The 19,798-nt window shown below is 43.3% G+C and overlaps 1 protein-coding gene across 1 annotated transcript in view; it reads right to left on the bottom strand.

The window, feature by feature from the left end:
* Nucleotides 1-1,842: 1,842 nt before the first annotated feature.
* The window catches only part of DNAH5 (dynein, axonemal, heavy chain 5), a 177,687-nt gene continuing 159,731 nt past the window's right edge, over nucleotides 1,843-19,798 (bottom strand). Inside the window, exons 72-80 of the mRNA XM_004678397.1 lie at nucleotides 17,640-17,885; nucleotides 15,210-15,429; nucleotides 14,087-14,292; nucleotides 13,296-13,499; nucleotides 11,192-11,407; nucleotides 9,250-9,462; nucleotides 7,172-7,324; nucleotides 6,567-6,798; nucleotides 1,843-1,994 (exon numbers count right to left, since the gene is read on the bottom strand). Coding sequence (XP_004678454.1) covers nucleotides 1,843-1,994; nucleotides 6,567-6,798; nucleotides 7,172-7,324; nucleotides 9,250-9,462; nucleotides 11,192-11,407; nucleotides 13,296-13,499; nucleotides 14,087-14,292; nucleotides 15,210-15,429; nucleotides 17,640-17,885 — 1,842 coding nt within the window. The remainder of the gene's footprint in view (nucleotides 1,995-6,566; nucleotides 6,799-7,171; nucleotides 7,325-9,249; nucleotides 9,463-11,191; nucleotides 11,408-13,295; nucleotides 13,500-14,086; nucleotides 14,293-15,209; nucleotides 15,430-17,639; nucleotides 17,886-19,798) is intronic.

Consider the following 19,798-nt stretch of genomic DNA (forward strand, 5'->3'; position numbering starts at 1 on the left):
CACTGTCTCCTAGGAAGCCTTTGTCACTGTGAAGCTACGAAAACTAAAGTTAACCAAAGGTTTGTAAACCCCAACTCTATATTGACCAAGCAGTTTATCATTGAAAACTAGCATTTAAATAGAAAGAGGTGAAGTAAATTCCTTAGCTATTTTTTCTTAATAAGAGCACACATGAACTCTAGTCATACTGAGACTTTTATTGTTTGCCCATTTTTCTTCCAATCATTACACTTTTCAAGTTCACTGATGTCTTTTCCATCTGCCACGTTCTAATTTTTTCATATCATCTACTCTGTCTGCAGAGAGAATTGTGTTACAGGGATAATCATGGTGTCCTTGATATTTTGTCAACTATATCATTCACGTGACAGTATTTACATGCCCATCTTATGAAATCTTCGGTGTTGTTTGCTAAATAAGCATATGCTTGAGGGAACCGGGAGGTAACTGACTGTAGTTTCCCTCACCAAGCCTTACTACTGAACATTGAGGACAGTTCCTTTATTTGTTACTGAATAGATTTTTAGATCTAATTTCTTTCAGTCTCTTAAGATGTTTCCTTGGTATGGAGTTTCAGGCGTGACAATAAAAACGAAAATATGTGTGTCACCTCGTGGGGCGCAATGTTAGGAATGGGGCGGGACGGACAGAAAAATAACTCAAAGTCCAAGCAGTAAGAAAGAGGCCTACAGGGGCTACGAATCCTGAGATACAATGCCAGTGTCCGGGCGGCCTCACTTTTATTTGGAATCAGATTCTGGGAAGGGGGCGAGGCCGTGGAGGAAGGCGAGGGATGTGCGTGGTGGGGATACGGACTGGGGGGCATAAAGGTCTGGCACAGGCTGAGGGAGTGACTAGGGGCTGTCCCCTGGGGGTGCCCACTGTTGCTGCTGATCAAAGCGCCCTGTCTCCAGGCCCTGTTCACACTTAACTTCCTGTGAAGTGCTCCAGTTGGTTATGCTAATGTGGCCGTACAGTCTGCTGCTGTTCTCAGCAGATCTCCTCACGCCAAGACTCCTCTCCTGAGGAGAGGCCCCTGCCTCACAATACACTTAGCTTCCTCAGCAGCAACTTCTGCTGCCAAGCAATATCCCGAGTCCAGGGAGGTTTGGGGGGATTCCACACATGTGAAAATTGTTATGGCTCTGCCTGTCCTTTCGACTACTTCACAAGAGGCTGGGCTGATGGGCCTGGTCTGGGAATGTGTGCAGGCTTCCTTCCTTTTACAAAGACGGCCACAGTTCATTTTTTTTTTTAATTGTAAGAGATTATTTCAGGGTCTCATAATTAGTTGGCAGTAGGGTTAAATGCTCTATGTGCATTCTGTAGATGTAAAATTATCTATTCCTCTGCTCGCAGTCTTCTGTCTTTCCATCTATTCCAAAAAACCCTTTTAATTGGTTGCTTGGGCCATGAATATAAATCTCTTCACCTGGGCGAGCTGCAACAGCACCAGAAGCAACGTGAGCACAAAGCGGCCAGAGAGAATGGGGCTGTCCCCTGGCCCACATCAGCCAAACCACAACCCCTTGCCTGGAGATACTGTCTGCTCAACCTCGTCAGGCTTCAGGCTGGAAAGAACGAGGCACTGCTGTGGGTGTGGGGCCACTTTTCACGAGGAGGTTGTATATTTACTTTTAAATCACCAGATAACTTTTCAACAAGCACAGTTGTTGGTCAGCAATGCCAAAGCAGGCTGTGTCCTGAGCACCCCACTACCGAAGAGGGAAACCACGCAGCTCGTCAGCTACCCAAGCACGCGGCCGATAATCTCCTGCACTCACACGGCCACACCGTCCACATCCCCACACCCCACGGTTGTGCCTGTGGGTCTCGCCCTCCTCACTTGACATCACAGAGAAGAGCCACCCCACGGAGCACCCAGTGTTCGGGGGCCTGGACCGTCCTGAGCTCCACGGCGGCGATGTAGTTCAGGTCTGTTCTGACGGGCTTCTTGTAGATGGGGCAGGAGTAAAACCGAGGATCTCTTACAGCTGAAAAGAATGCATAAAAAGAAAATCACTGCGTGGATTTCCCACTTCCGCATCCCACGCGGTGCAGAACTAAATTTGTGCCTTCCGAGGTCGTTGCAAAGATCAGGTGTGGCAGAGTCAGGAAAGTGCTTCCTGAGGTCTGTCAGCTCTTAAATGGGAACAGAGGCCATTCCGGGCTTCTGGAGGGCGTGGGAGGACATGCAGAGCCTTGCAGGGCGACCTCACTGGCTCCTCGGCCCCTGTCTGTGAGCACCACCCCACGTGCCACCACACGGCCCTCCCATCGCAGCCTCTTTCCCGCCTTCAACCAAACACACCCCTATGCCTTCCTCCTTCTCTTCCCCACACATCCCTGTTTCTCCTGCAACTCGCCTTTGGCACAAGGAAACAATCATTTGAACCAGCCATCCAGCGCCAGTGAGTCTGATGTCATTATCATCTATATTTCAAAATGCTCTCTCTCTTCAACCCTCTGGCAGAATCCACACCACATTTGATCTCCCAGGACAGAGGGTGTCGGCCCCTCCCTCCTGGGTGCAGAAGGCTCCTGGGTGAGTGGACACATGATGGCAACCTGGACCAGCGTCCTGCACAGCACAGCTCCTGCGACCCAGCCTGCCTTGTAGGAGGAGACTGAGCTTCCAGAAGCACCTGCACCGGGAAAGACAATCTGTGCTCTGAACATCTGGCCCCCGCTGTTCAGTGGTTTGGCTGAGGGTCTTTCAGCTTCGTGATGGCGTGGGAGTAGTGCACATGCAATAGAAAATGCACTGCACGTGTTGCGTGGCGGTCTTTCCCTGGGCTGGCCACGTGCAGCCGGTGGTGCTGGGCTACCCGTGAGTTGCAGCAGCCGCCAGTCATGTGACAATCACGTGACAACACACCTGCAGCGGATGGAGTGGTCAATGAGCCCGGATGCCGGGTGTGGCATTTCTCCTCCCGTCCCTGTGGGCTAATGGAAGCGTCTGAGCGCGGCTGAGGCAGGCTGGGCGATGTGGTGCATTAAACGTACTTTCAGTTCATGCTCTTTGCAGCCAGCACTAGGCCGGGCAAGCTGCATCCTCACGACCTCTGTGGCCATCCTCTCTCGGTCCTCTTTAAGACCTTCATCCCTACCCAAAGCCTCCCCTCTCTCCAGCCTGGAAACCCCATACTCAGGGGCAGTTGGGTCTCATGGGGCTGCACTATATAATGTGGGGGGAGGGGGAGAAGTCTCTTTTTAAGAAAAAGAGTAAACAGCTACAGATACATTAGGCTTTGGGAGGGCCCTCTGCTCCAAGCGGCTGTGGTATTAGAGTCTCTTTCGAGTTCCACGCGCTTCTCATTGAGTCCAACCTGTCCTTGGTGGACCATCTGCTCATCTCATCCGTCCATCCCAGGAGACAGTGTACAGTTTTTCTCTTCTTTTCCAGGTGAGAACTCTTTCAGGACAAGCTGAAACAATCTGCAAACAGCCCACACCCGCCCTGTACTCCTCTGGGAAACCAACGTTATGAACAACCCTTATGCGACTGATACAAAAACACTGTTGCCTTGGTGAGTTTATGAATTAGACCATGATACAAATATGGCCAGTGAGACATGAAAATGGTAACTTTCTAAACACAATGTTAATCTATCAAAGTTACTGAACTGGTTTCTCAAAAAAACACCTCACTCAATGATTTAGCGCTTTTTTTTTTTTAACAATTTTTTATTTATTTGTGCATACAGAACTGGGGTACAGGCCAGAGGTGCAGGGGCAGTGAGAGGATTCACCAGAGACAGAGTGGTGAGCAGAACAGGCAGATCACTGAAGTCCACTGCTGAGGGGAGCAGTGGGGAGACAGGAGAGGTCTGCCGCGCCATGTGGGTCACCTCCCGGGCAGGGATGGAACTCGCACTGAAGCAGCCACGCCAGCTCTGCAATGCTGCATTCCAACCTGCTGCACCACCAGGGAGGACCCTCAACGATTTAGCTTTTTCTAACAAGTTGCAAAAGCAGAGCCCTTTCCAGAAGTTGGAAGTCTCATATTTGACCCAATAGAATCTTCAACATCCTTTTTATGTTCTCACCATAAATTTAATTTTGTTGGAAGAAGTTAAACATTTGAGTTTGACTATAGTATACACAGGCCACTGCATAAAATAAATATTCCAAGATAGTGATTTTTAATGGGGTGTGATTTGACTCCAAGGGGACAATTGCCATTATGCTCGGTTGTCACAGTGATTGGGGGTGTTACAGTGTTAGGGTGCTACTAGCGGGTAGTCTGTAGAGGCTAGACATGCTGGTGACTTCCTGTCATGCACAGATTGTGCCCTCACAGGAATTATCTGCTCTGCACTGTGGCTGTTGCAGCCACTGCAGCATGAGATTGATCCCTGGCCAGGGAATGACCCACATGGGGTGCAGCAGACCTCTCCTGTCCTGCCCACCGCTCCCCTCAGCAGTGGATTTCAGACCTCTCCTATCCTACTTCCTGCTCTATCTCTGGGGAGTCATCTCATCCCTTGTACCACTGGCCGTGTATGTACCACAGTTCTTGTGTGCATAAATAAACACAAACATAAATAAAATAAATCTTTTAAAAAAAAAAGGAATTATCTGAACCAACGATGTCAAAAACACCGAGGTGGAGAAATCGTATTCTAAAACAAAGTCACAAACACAGTGCAGTATTTTTAAAAGTATGTTTTTGCCTCATTCCATGAAATCAATCATAGGAACAATGTAAGTTCTCGAACACCACATGTTTTACTCTAGGTGCTGTTTTTTAAATTATCATGAGGGTAACATTAGCCATAATGATGAGGTAACGACATTGAAAATTCTTATTGGTGAATTCACGGGGTACCGAGAATACTAATCATACTCATTGATCTATTAAAATATATCTGAGGCTGAGGCTACCTTTAATCATAGATTCTGTCAACATATTAAAACACTTATTTTTTGTGATGCAAATTTGACTAACAACCACTTTAATAATTTAAAAATCAGCCTCTAGAGTCTTACATTTGAGTCATATGGCAGTTACAGTGGTTACACCTTGGAAATACTTGACTGCTTGGGATTTTAATCCCAAAAGAAAAAAAAAACTAGCATTCCTTTCAATGCACGAGTGAAAAACAATTCTCTGAAATATGGGTCTAATTTTATTTTTAATTGCTTCAGCACTGAAGGTGCCTGTGCCCCGTTCTCAGCATGGGGAGAACTTCAACAGCAGGGCCAGAAGCCACTGGAAAGAGCATTTCACAGGAAAGTCCTGACAGACACAAAGCCACCGCATGAACAGATGCGTCCAAAACGTTACCCCTGGCTGGACAAATGCTCCGAGGACAAAAATAAACATACGAGGGAGGTGGAACAAATCTGCTCAAGACTTTGAAAGCCTAGGGCTTCGTCAGGAAAGGAGGGAGCTATATAAACACACGCCTCAGGGTCATGAAGGTTTTAATGAAACACATGAAGGGAATTGCGTTCTCCAGCATATAACTCCCTTCTCTAGTTTAAATTTTTCATACAATTGTTAGTCTATCATTACATCAGCTATTATTTATTTAACAAATATTAAATTAATATCTAATTTTAAAATGCTGTCTGCTGGTCATTAATGATGTGATAGTGCTTTATCGCAATCAATGTTCAATTCAGTTATCAAAATTAAAAGAAAATAGGTTTAGAATATGAGAAAAGCAATAGAATATTAGCTTTCTATCACTAAAAAGCACTTCAGCAGCCAAAGCTATTTGACAAAATAACTTTCCACCAATTTCAATTGATACAATAAAGAAAAAGTCAATACCTAAAATTTTTCTTTTCTTTTTTTTAAATAATTTGAAATCAGTCACTTTTTCCCATGCTTATTTTATTTCCTCCTTTCTCACTGCTAATGAACATCACCACCGAGTAGTACCCAGCAGGAAGTATATAATTCTACAAAAACCTGTTCTTCAATAAAAAGAATTACCTGTATTCTAAAATTATTACTTTATTACTATCACGCTGAGCTGTTCAATGTCATATCACCATGGATTTTTACAGTGTAGTCACAAGAAATAAGAAAGTAACACCTAAGTCAATGGGGAAAAGATTTTTCTTTTGCTTCCTAAGGAAAACATTTTTACAGCATATTGCCTAGATGTGATGATCGGATGAAGCAAAATTCACAAATTATTATTTTCGACAAAAGAGTTTACTACCTGTTCTGTAGAATAAACCCCACCCTGGGAATAGACAGCACCCTAACAAGGAAGCCTCAAGCAGTATCTGCAGCCACGAGGCCTTCCCTAGACCCTCCAACTCCCTCACTCCCTGGATTCCGTGTGTGTGTGTGTGTGTGTGTGTGTGTAATCGTCATGTAATCGGCCTCACAAATCGGTAAAATTATCTAGCACCACTGTCTCCCCAACAGCGCTCAACTACACACCTGGGACTAATAAGTATTCATCAATCAAGTGTGTGAATGTGACACTAGAAAAAAAAATAGTAAAATCCTTATGGATGACAACACAATGAAGGAGATCCTGTGTGTACATTGGGTCAACCAACCCAATGAGGCCAATGTCCCCTGAAACAACACAACTTACTGTTGTTTTCTGCATAAATCCTGATGACGGGCATCAACTCAAACAGCACTTTTGGTTTGGACTCAATCAGCTTCATGTTCCTCTTGTCCCAGCCAGCACCTTCGAGATACAAACCAAACACGTAGACGCCCTCCGCGGGCGGGGCGGAGATGTCATCCTTCATCCACTTGGTGACCTCGTTGCACAGCACCATGTTGTCCAGAGCCCAGCCTTTGTTGGCTCGAGTTATTTCCTACTCAGGACAAGAGAAAGGGCAGAGGAGGAAGAAGAGGGAAATTAAAAGACTGGTCTCAATGTGCAAGCATCGCAGACATGAAAACCTGGCCCAAAACTAGCCTAATTCAAGGATATGCGAGGTTAAAGGACTTGGATGATTCTCTCGTTTACCTAATTTAACCATTGGCACTTTTAAAAGAAACATGAAATCAAATGAAAAACAAACACCTTGAATTGCAAGCTAGCTACCTGACAACAAGGTTCTGGATTTATGTTCAAGATAATGTAACTGCTAGTACCGTGGGTAATCATCCCCTGTCTTCTTACAGTCTTTAAAAGTGGAAAGAAGGAAAACTAAGAATCTAGCCGGTGCAAATCAGAGCTATTACCTGTCGCATTGCAGTTAAAAATCCTTGGGGGTTAAAGAACCCCGTCATCCAAAAGCAGTGGGGTCGGCCAGTGAAAACCCAAGAAGTGAACTGGCAGTTTCTTTCGATAAGTTCAGTAAACCAGAAACCCAGTGTACTTGAAACCCACGATGCCTGGAAGGTCAGCATAGAAACAATTAATACAGGATTAATTTTGCTATATAAGGGGCTATGTTCACAGGGGGGAAAATGATGAAATATCTTTTTTACAATTTAGAAGCCCTTAAAGCATGAATTTCCTTTGGGTACTGACATTTAAATTTTCAAATATGCTTCCTCCTCAATGATATTTAGATAGGAGAGAATCAGATAATCTCCCAAGCATGCCAGATCAATTCAGAGCTTAGTACATAATGCAAGATGCCTGATGTCAACAGAATAACCCTCCACAAATGAATATATTCATTAACAATTCTATAATAAAGCAATGAAAACAATTAATTGAATCAACATTAGTAGGTTTCAACTATTTTTCCTTAGGTTACACTTTCAGGGCCTACATTGTACAGCTGGATTTCTATTCACATGAATGTGCCTACGGCTCATCAGCACTTAATATAATATTCCAGGGATGCTACACCGTAGAAGCCTGTCTCCGTTTATCATTTTTAATGAGGCAAACAATTATTTTCTGAAGTCATTGTCCCCAAGAATGCACTTTTATTTCTTTTGATAAAGCAGAAACAGAAACACAGGTTCTTTTACCACCAACAAATTAATCGTGTTCATTGCCTTAACACTCTGCCTGAGTTCTCACAGATGGGCCATTAATGTTATCGCCAGCTGGACTGGTTGGTTGATACCAAATCATATTTTACAGCAACTTATGCAATGGCATTGTTTTGGGCAAATAAAAGTAGTGATCCTCCTGATATACTACTTGAACTTCAAGTATTTTAAGAATTAATTTGTCTATTTTTCAAGACACTGGAATTCCAGAAAATGACAATGGGTTGGGTAGGAAAAATAAAACCTGTGGATATGAAAAGGTACGATTCTAGTCCCTTAAATTACATACAGCATCAGGTCCTCCCTGGTGGCACAGCGGGTTATAGCACAGCACTGAGAAGCTAAAGCCACTTCCGCATGAGTTCCATTCCCGCCTGCCCCGGAGGTGACCACAGGGCGCGGCAGACCTCTCCTGACCCGCCCACTGCTCCCCTCAGCAGTGGACTTCGTCGATCTGCCTGTTCTGTTCCCGGCTCTGTCTCTGGTGAAGCCTCTCGCCGCCCCTGAGCCTCTGGCCTGTACCCCAGTTCTGTATGCACAAATAAATAAATCTTAAAAAAAAATACATACAGCATCAAAAACCAATAACTTAATAAAAAAATTTTTAAAGTGAATATATGGAAAACCATAATTTTAAATTAGAGCAACTCATTCTATCCTTTTTTTTTTAAAGATTTTATTATTTTATTTGTGCATACAGAACTGGGGCACAGGCCAGAGGCTCAGGGGCGGCGAGAGGCTTCACCAGAGACAGAGCGGGGAACAGAACAGGCAGATCGACGAAGTCCACTGCTGAGGGGAGCAGCGGGCGGGTCAGGAGAGGTCTGCCGCGCCATGTGGTCACCTCTGGGGCAGGCGGGAATCGAACTCATGAGGAAGAGGCTTTAGATTCTCAATGGTGTACTTTAACCCGCTGCGCCACCAGGGAGGGCCATCCTTTTTTATGTTGTTAACGAAAAGTGTCGTGTTTATACTACATTTGTTTTGAGGTCACTAGAGCTTGGGTTTAAATTCTGCTTCTTGGATTTCTCCAGTGTTTGATCAGGGGAAAGATTTAAGCTCTCCCAGCCTCAAATTCCAAGTCTGTAAATTGAGGGCAATAAAATGCAAGATTTAAATCAAGTAATGCAAATCAAATCACCTAGGAGAGCACTTGAAATAGGGGAGCTGCTAAGTAGTTTATTTTCCAACCTATAATCTAAAAGAGCAGGGCTAGCCGGTAATGGGTCTCCTTACATGCTTCCCACTTGCCAGTTGCAACTGTACACAAGAAGAGAAGTTTTTGAAAGAAGTAATCAACTGAAACGTACTTTTTTCCACTGGGTGGGAATCCGGGCATCAAACATGCAATTCAGCGCATCGCGGAGGCTCTCGCTCATGATGATGGTGCCATCGATGGCGAGCTTCAGCTCGGTCAGCGTGGCCCGGACCAGACTGAGCACACGCTGCATCCTGTCTATCTCCTGCCTGAGGAAGATGTTCATGGGCTGGAACAGCCCCATCTTCAGCAGCCTCTCTTTGACCTGTGGTGCACAATTTAACCAATGACTCGCCTTAAAGAGCAAATACGTGGAAACAGAACATGCAAAAATGTTGGTATTTACAAATAATAATGATGGCAGCCTGTTGCATTTAAAAATCTACATGGAATAGAATTAAAGGTGTTAGCCATGCATAACAGTGGATGGAATAAATGGAGCTCAGTGCTTGCATTGTCTGAGAAGTGGTAAAAATACTAATTTGTAGAAAGCCTAGTAAATGGTTTAAATTAAAAAAAAAAGATTGCTACCATGTTTATGGAATGCATTCCCTAGAACTTTTGGGAAGTTCTGAATTCACACCATTTCATGAATAAGATTTTTTTTAATTGCCAGTAGATAGAAGGTAGAAGGAAACATCCATTAGGTGGACAATTTTACACCCCATGTAGGAGGAACCAGGCACCATTAATTCATAGAAGAATATGAAGTAGAGAGCCACACAACACAGTCACACAGGCTTCCAAATCTCAATCTCATTAGCTCCCAACTTGTTAGGAAATATTCTCTTTCTGCCAAGCTAAACACTTTCAAATGCACACAAGCACACATACCCATTCATAAACAATCCTGTGGGTGGCCTCAAAAAACTAGATGGGGTTTTAAAAACTTTCTGTCTTTTCCATTAAAGCACCCATCCATCCACCTACCCACCCACCCATTCATTTACATCTTCTATGTATTTTCTGAGAGTTCTCTGTGTGCCATCTATTGTATCAGGTGGAGTTGCTTTATCCTAGGTAACACTGACAAGTTCAGCATAAGGAGAGAACACTATTCTGAAGTCATTACCTCCCATGTTTATTTACACAGATATCACTGTAGTTGTAGCTAGTTTTTATTGTTTCGTAAATATTTCACCACTGTTAGACACATACGACCTTTTTCTATGCTATCCGCCTTTTCCTGATAGGTGCTTATGAAAGCTGGTGGCAGAACTGATTTTCTCCAAACAAGTGATCAGGAAGTGACACCCTTGGAGATAGGTGCTTGAGTTTCATCTGTAGGACTGGCAGTCAAAATGGCCTGCTCAGTGACAAGAAATAGGAAGCTCAGGGAACAAGCTACTGCAACTGTCCTCTTGAAATCCAAGCAACAGAGGAGGTCCAGTGACAAACATGTCATACCATTAGTCTCTGTCATCTCCAAAGACTATGCCAATGTGAGTTTGCCTTTTAGTGAAGATTTTAAAATGTCCTCGAAAGATGTCCTTTGACAATATTTAATAAAATATTTTAAAATTAACTCTCATAGTATGAATTTTATCTACTTGTATGTTAATATGACAAATCAATTCTCAAAACCCATGAGATGATGATATAAATGTAGACAATTTGAACTGAAGGAACTGTAAATATTAAGGTGTGCACTAAACTATGCAACACCTTGTTATAATAATCAAGAGTGTCACTCTTTGAATACATTATATTCCTTTGAACAATGAGTATGAAGTACCTAAAGGGAAAGTTCTAGAAAAGCAAATCTCATCCATCAGAACATACTTGCAATTATGGAAATTAACATGCTTGCCAGTTGTTTACTGTTTATATCTTTAAATGACTGCATTAGTAGATGAAAATTTTTCTTTCCCTGGTTCTTCTGGTAGTGAGTATTTTAGAGTGTTTTTTTAAGAAAAAGTCTTTTACCTCCTTTCTCATCCCCCAACCAAACAATCACACATATTTTACATTTGGTCAGGATGTCATCCACTCACTTCAAATGGGATATAGTCTGGGGGAAGCTTTTCCAGCATGTCATCAGCCAGCCGGGCCACCACCGTCTCTCGGGTTTCGTCCCCTCCCCCAGAACTATCCTTGGGTTGGATGCCCAAAATAGTGTCCAGCACGTCCTTGGCCAGCTTGCTCTGGTAGGTGATGTCGGCATTGGGGTGCAGCCCGAACACCTCAGGGCTGTCATAAGTGGGCAAGCCCTGAACAACAAGCACCCCAGGTTAGCACAGACTGCGGATATAAGTACCAGTTAAATGAAACTATCTTCAAAAATAACAATATTGCTACTAGCATTTACTATGCTTGTCTTATTTGTCAGGATACAATCTCAACCTTGCTCCAGAAAAGAATCTAATACTACTTTGTGTGTGTGTGTGTGGGTGGGGGGGGAATACAATGAGAAACAATGTAACCCTGAGAAACAAAGCGTAGGCTCTAGGTTCTTTAGTTATACCTGAGCAAACTTAACCAGAGAGACACTGTCACATATACGGTGAGTAGATAGCGGAGTTATGGGCCAGTAGTTCGTTTTCTGAAGGTCTCAGCTAGTTTTAACCAATCATTTAACTAAACACTGTATAACTTAGTGGTTACTATGCTTTAAGGAAGCCATAAAATTGATAATCTTAGCAATTATAGTCCATATTAGGCTTCAGGGGGGAATTCTACTCTCCCAGGGAGGAAAAGAGAGAAATATTGAGAGAGAAGAGTCAGAGAGGGAGAACAAATAACAACAACAACAAAAAAAAATTAGAGAAAAAGAGATGAAAGCAGAATAGGCAGATAAAACACTTCCCTTGGTGACTTGAAAAAAAGAAAATTTACCTACATTTTGACAAATATTTCTGTGTGGATTATATCTTTAACTTTATTATTGCCTTATTCTTATTTTCCCTCCCTTTGGCAACTTTATTTTATTCCTTTTTACATACAAAATGTCTTCTTATGAGTGACTTCAAATTCCCTGAGAGGTGAGGCATATGTAAATAAGTTGATGTATAGGCATAATTAAATTTATACCTTCATAGGCACTTTCTTGTACAGGGCTAATGATTTAAAGATACATATAGTACATTCAAAGCAAATATATGTGTTGATTTAGATTAATAACAGTGCATAGGTGGTTATATATGATAAACTCATTACATTTATATGACATATCACCTCTAAATATACTGATAAATTTAGCCCTTTGGGACTGCTGTGCTTTAGTTTATTTGTTCTGATATAAATCTCAGATAGAAGCAAAGGGGATTACTAAATAACAACCTAATGAATTCAAAGTTTAGAGACAGAAAATTGAGCTACCTTGAAGCACAAATTAGATTTTGCCTCAAATTTCCTGTCAAAATCTATCTTGTGCTTCTTAGAACAATGATTCTCTGTCAAGGTGATTTCCCCTCCCACACTCTCCTCAAGGCTATTTATCTGATGTCACAACTGGGTAGAGGCTGCTCTTGACATCCAATATGTGGAGGTCAGAGGCACCACTCTGAAGAATTCCACTCTATGAGGAATATCCCCACACAGAGACTCCCCTCCCCCCCAAAAGTGTCCCTCCCTGAATGTCAATTGGTGCTGAGGTGGAGAAATGAAATCCTGTCCATTTGGCCAGAGTTAAGGAGTAGGTGTCACAGGATAAAGCAAATAGAATGAACTAGAACAAGCTGAGCTGTGTCTAAAGGCTGCCTTCATCCTATCTACACAGGGAGTTCAAGTCTGAGGGACAAGGAGCTCCAGGATATTTGTGTAGATTCCCAGTTCTAAATCTGTTCTACTGTCTCCCCAGAGAATAGTCTTTACAGAGGCATTAGAAGAAAAGGAGGGTGGAAATTCAGACTAAACAATACATGCAGAACAATTATAAACACTTCACTTTTAGGGAAGTAAACAGGAAGAAATCATGTATGGTGGAAGTTTCACCATCCAAGTTATATTACCATTAAAATGTTCAAGTTATATTACCACGTTATATTCACCATTCAAATTATATTACCATTTTTTGAAAAATATACACAGTGTAAATATATACAAAGATCAAATGGTACAGATATTTGTTTTTTGTGTAAAATTCTGGAATTGACAAACCTGGATATAGTGCAGATAGCTGTCCACTGTGCTGCATTTTGGAATATTATAGCCTTGGTAAAAGCTGAAGTCTGGTCCAAACATATTTTCACTGAACCAAACCTTAGCAAATGTGTTCAATAATCTCTTATCGTAGTCATCGGTGACTCTTCCTCCATATTGAATCTCCCCTATCATGTAGCGAACAGTCGTCCAAGAGACTCCCTGGTAAAATGAATAGAATAATTGCGTAAAACTGACTTCTGTCTCATCCTTGTTTTCCCAGGAAACATCCACATTTGTTGACAGCCATGTCATTCAATTATGCATTCACTCTTCATCAATAAGTGAAACGTGCAGAAGGAAAATTAAATTGGCAGCCATGAGGGATCACTCATGTCCCCGATTTGACATAGACTCTTGATGCATTCATGGGCTTTTAACTTTAACAGAAATGGAGTGTTTATTCATTGAGCGTATTGGGACAGTTCTTTAGAAAGGACACTTCTGATGCAATCTAGTTATCCATTTTTCTTTGTTAGTAGTTTAAGAAACAAGTGTTCCCACCCATTCTCCTTCCACCCCACAGACCCTTTTAGGTTACTTTATACCATATCAACTCCTCTTTGGGAAATAAAATCACCAGCCATTTTTTAGCCTCAAGTCAAGAGGCAAGTTGACTGAGTGGTTATGATTTAATGTCATAAAATCACAGGATTCACCTCTCACAGGATTTACCCCATCAGGGTGGCCATGTCAGCTCAAGACCCGAGCCCACAAGCCCCAGTGCAAAAGGAATGTGCTCACGGTACTTTTTTAAGATCCATGTCGTCCAGGTGGTTTTGGATGAACTGCACAGTGGCATTAAAGTCCGCTTGATTAAATTCATAGGGAATGTTCCATCCCAGGGGGCCAAACTTCCGCCTCTCCTGAACTGTGGAATGCAGGAAAGCCACGGCGTACAGCATGGGCTTCCACTGAGCCACCATGCTCACGTCCAGAAGGTCCTGACTCACCCCTGTGTAGCCAAGTGGTGAAAAAAGGTCTCACATCTCAAATGTCTTTAATGTCAGCCACGCTTCTGAGTTACTGTTCTAGTAAATTTCTTACATCACACTTCACTTATCTTGAATTATTTTTATCACATTCATTTTGCAATTACAATTTAACTTCAGATATTCATAGGTCTTTCTCTCTGAAAAATCTGTAGCGATGGGGTGGGGGAAGGGATGAGCTTCCTACCATGACTCAAGTGGATTTAACAAGATAATGTGGCGAGAGAAACAAGACCGGTGGCAGTAAGATTAAAAGCTACTGTTATGACTACAACTATTACTAAAATAGTAACAACATTATCATCGGGGTCTTTCTTGTACTGAGGTTGCAGTGGGCTTCTAAAACAACCGAATATTACCTGTATGGCACATATAGAAGTCCATGGCACTTTGAGTATGTTCCCCAAATAATAATGATGACGATTATAAGCATATTTTGTATTATATAAATAATTACATGATTTTTATGTGGTCAATGCTGTTGCTTCCCTCATCCCTCCACCCCTATTTTAGCCCCACATCACTTTATAGATGGAAAGGGATTTGAGCCTTATTCACAGCTCTGCCCAGGACGCCCTTGTAGATTGTTCTCAGATGGCTTCATTAAGTAAAGACAGCCCATCATTTTAATTCAGACTGTCTCCTGGGGAAAGGTCATCTTCACATTTTAGGTGTGGAGCAAGAGGATCACCCATGGCAAAATCACCAATTCTAGGAGTTATCGTGAAAGGCGGGTGGCTAGCTGGAGAATAGGGCCATCACATGAAACAAAAGCTCGCTCTGATACACCGACCTTCCAACAGTGAGCTACAATTTCTTCAAGGAAACAAGTCCAGTACAAAGCCTCCTCCCCTAACCTTGCAAGTGTCTCTGGACTCACCCCCGTATGTTCTTTTCAAGCCTGCGCGGAGGCCCTGGGGCGGTTCGTTGGCAAACTTGATGGCCATCTGCAGGAGCGTGATGGGAAACTGCCTGTGGCGCTCCGTGGTCATCCAAAGCCGGAAGGTGCCATGCACCACCTCGGTGTCCGTGATGATGTCCATCAGCTCGTCCATGAAGGCCAGCCCCAGGTGGCAGTTCTGGAGAAGCGCCCACCCGCCCTGCATCAACAGCACAAGCAAACCAGGCGCTTAGACATCAGGCATTACAATTCAGCAGAGATGCACAAGAACCACTTCGGGCTATTCTCGGCAAGTTTGAGGACACCACAGTTAAGGGTGGTGAGCTCTAGCTTTTTGCTCTTGTACACATTCACCCCGCAGCTTGTGCTGCCAACAGAAGTCACGCTATGAGGTGGAACCAAAAACAGCTGAATGAAATGCAAGATATAACGGCACTTCTGTTGTCAGATGCCTGGGTGAAGTCTTCACGTAATGCAGCCCGGCCCCAAATTCCATGAACATGGAGATGAAAATTGTTTCAGCATGAACTCTAAAGACAAGGAGGATGAAGGTGCTACCAATCCTATTTCAAACAGACTCAAGAAGTGCAAAACTAAACTGGCATTAGAAGTGCAAAACTAAACTGACATGAAACCTGATTTCACCATGTGATCCTCAAACCACTCAAGAAGAGTGGACAAGAGAGAAGATGGACTGAACAAAATGACCGAAAATCCAAGCACCCCAAACACACCTGCCTCCACTAAGAGAGATGAAAACCGGAAAACGGGACCGGTTGCTGCGGAAGACACCACAGAAAGCTGTGGCCTGGAGGACTTGAGCACAGGGTTAGAGAACCTTCCTGAAGACAGGAGGACGTCTCCCCACTGGCTGTTGACCCCTGCGAGTTCCTGAGACCTGCTACCAGCACCAACACCCTCCAGAGCGAGGTCCAGTCTTCTCTCTAGGATCTGACCACTCTGAGAATAAAAGCCTTAGAAAAAAGATATGTCATTTGCATCAACTATTCCACAGCATAAAAAGAATCCTTATAAAAAAAATCAACACAGGCAGTACTTAGAGTCAAGTGATCGTCACTTCCTCAAATAGCTGAGCCACAGAATATTTTTTTGCTGAAATCACCCCCACATCCAGATCATAATCATGTGTTCTTTTCTCAACTGCATAATTCTGAATCATTTAGAATTGTCTAGTACAGCCTGAGTTATTTCTCCTTCCAAGAAACAAAGAAAGCAACAGGTCTAACATCTTACTAGAATAACATAAAGCTGATCGTTTTGGAATTTCACATGTCCCCTGCTGTTTTCTTCAGAAGGAGACAGCAAACAAAGCCCCAGGCCTTCCCTGGTGGCACAGGGGATTAAAGCTCAGGACTTCGAAGCCAGCATCAGCCACCTTGGTGCGAGTTCAATCTCCGCCGCGGAGGTGACCCACAGCGCACAGCAGACCTCTCCTGTCTCCCCGCTGCTCCCCTCAGCTGTGTACTTTGTCAGTCGGCCTGTTCTGCTCCCCGCCCCTCCTCTGGTGAATGCTCTCACAGCCCTGCATCTCTCTGGCTCACACCCTAGTACTGTATGAATAGGGAAATAAATCTTCAAAAAAAATAAAGCACCTAGGTTTTACTCTTTGAAACATCGGTTGATATGCCCACAACTCAAAACGAAGCAGAAATCACACACAAAACAGGGTCATGAACAGGAAGGCTTTGGTTGTTCTCTTCTCCAACATGAAGGTGAGTCCTGATCTAAGATTCCAGTACCTCAGTCCACACCATGGAATCCCTTCGCCTGGGCTGTTTTGTGTTAGTGCCACATACTACACACAATACTTTGTTTTCCTGCTGCTGAGAGATCACCGTGTTGTTATTCCTAGGGAGTTACTGCTTCCTCTACATTGCCTCACAGCTTCCAATAGACCATCTTTATGAAACATTTAAGAAACTATTATCTTTGACAAGTTATAAGCATGCTAATGATAAGTAAGATTTATTTTATTTAAACTACTAAACTGAAAAAAAAATGGAAAAGCTGAAGGTTAAAATGCACCACTTAAATTCTAACTTAACCTGTCTGAAATCATAATTATTAGTTACATGATTACTTGTTTCAAATTCAAATTCAAACAAGCATCCTGTGACTGTCAATGTTTTATTCTAAGTCTATATTATGCAAACTAGTTGCAAACTAGGATGTTCTGTGGTGTAAATCGTGCTTAATTCCACACTGAGCAAGATCATTCTATGTGTTTTTTCCATAAAAATGTCCTAGTAGATACCAGACTGTCTCTCTTTGGTAAGCAGCATGCAGGATATACCACTAAGCTCTCACTGACTCCTGAGTGACTTTCTACATGACCATTCTGTACCCTGCGATCTGACATAGTGACACAGAGTGGACATCTGGCCTCACATTTGCCATGGTCTGCTGCAAGAGCTTGCGTGCGTGGACCTCCTGGCCCTGGCCCATGGACACGTAGCGGGTTTCTATTTTCAGCCTCTTCCCCAGGGCAATGATGGAGTCCGTGGGGTCCGAGCCCATGGACAGGAGACAGATGAGTGGAGTTCGCGGGTCAGACTCCTCCCAGGTCTTTTCCAGGTCCAGGATAACGCCCTCAGCATAGTTTTCCCCCATGGAGTCCATGATGTACTTGCGGGCCTGCCAGAAATAAATGAATAGCACATGTATCACCAAAACTAGTTTCGACTTCTTTATGTAAACACTTGGTGTGGTGTCCAAAATTCACACCCAGAAGTGGGTGTAGTGACATCCAGTACCCATGCCAGGGAAACAGAATAGGATATCCTGTTTGCTTGTCTGTCTGTCTGTCTGTCTGAATGTCTGAACCCCTGTTCCATAAGCAGGGAGGCTGGCTTACCTGCCAAATACACAACACAGTTAAAATACCAGGCCCCAAGGTGGCTGATTCATTGTACAAAGAATTTTACATGTCAGAAAACTATTACTTTGGAGGCTTTAAGGGAAATGCATTCAAATAATCAAGGAAACAGCACAATATCTGGGATTTAATTATCAAATAGAAAATCACCAAATGACTATTATTTGAATGAAATTTATATGATACTTATTGCATGAAGGAATGATTTTGTTTAAAGATGCGATTCACATACTTTCCCCTAATCCTTCTAATCTCTCCCTTTCCACCTTTAACTCATCTCTTTTATTGTTAATTTTGTTTTGACTGGAATCCATGCACACTACATCGCAGACATTGCCAACTACACTACCAAACATATAAAAATATTCTAGTAACAATATGGTCCTGTTATTAATAATATACAAGAATTACCACTTGTCAATATTTATCAATAAATACTACGGTATACATGACCCTTAGCCTACACCCTTGGGAGAAGTTCTGAGGAGGTGACGCTCAGTCCAGTTGAATTTGGGACACAGGTAGCCATTTATTTTCATACCTCAAGCTTGAGTGTTACACATTTTTTCTATGGCCTTCTAGCAGGAACTTAATAGCCTGCTGACATGCCATTTGATGTCTCCAAAGCCTACTCTAGGTACCTGTTTGGCAACATCACTAGGGCAGTGTCCTGTGTGACAAAAACTTCCAAGGATGAACACTTCAGCATCCCACAAGGTGCTGCTGCTTCTCAGTCCTGGGCACCTGCCGTCACTGCAGGACGTGGCTGGCAGTGTGCTCACCCAGGGGCCTGCCACTCCCAGTCAGCAAGGAGCTCCACATGTCTGATGCAGCCACAGAACTCAGCATTCACACGGCATGGGTGTTTCCACCCAGCTATGTGTTAACTTGCTGTTCTATGCACCAGATCGTGATAATAACCACTAGAGATTTTTCTGGACAGAGCATCTCTGTCACCACAATTCTCTTCTGCCTTTGTGACACAGAAGAATAGACAATCGGACAACAAGTGAGCATGTGCATATGCCAAGAGAATGCGCCACGGGACGCTGACATCTGAATGCCACATCATTTTCACATGTCACAAAATAGAGTGATTTTGTGATTTTTTTCCCTGAATTTAAAAATATGAAAATGATTCTTAACTCACCAAATGGACCTAAAGAGGCAATGGAGCAAACTTGGTTTGCTAGCCCTGGGAACAGACTATGAGAAAGGTTATTTGGCTTGTAATAGAGAGGAAGACTGAAGGTTCTTTCGGGGAATAAAACTGCCGTTCCTGGAAAAGAAATGTTCTCAATAAGGGTCACCACCACTGGCTCAAATTGGCTCCATGTCAAAAAAAAAAGTGCATTGTTCCCATACCACAGTGGCAGAGTGAGCCAGAGGAAGTGCGCCGGACTGGCCTCCCCGAGACATGCTTAACAAAGCTCATGCAAAGCCAGAGTGCCTCTCAGGTAAAACTTACCAGCATCACAACAGGATCATCAGCGCCAATCAAAGAGGCCAGGGACAGAAAAGTAACTGATGAGGGCGAGAGAATAGGGCAGCACAAACCCCAAGAGCAAGCAGTGGCTTTGGCGCAGAGCCCGGGCAGCCACTGACATGGGAACACACAACACTGGGCTTCCTAAGAGCCAGCACTACGCTGGGATGCACAGCAGACACGGGG

This window comes from Condylura cristata, unplaced genomic scaffold, assembly GCF_000260355.1.
Source record: "Condylura cristata isolate star-nosed mole 26May11 unplaced genomic scaffold, ConCri1.0 scaffold00007, whole genome shotgun sequence".
Taxonomy (NCBI): Eukaryota; Metazoa; Chordata; class Mammalia; order Eulipotyphla; family Talpidae; genus Condylura; species Condylura cristata.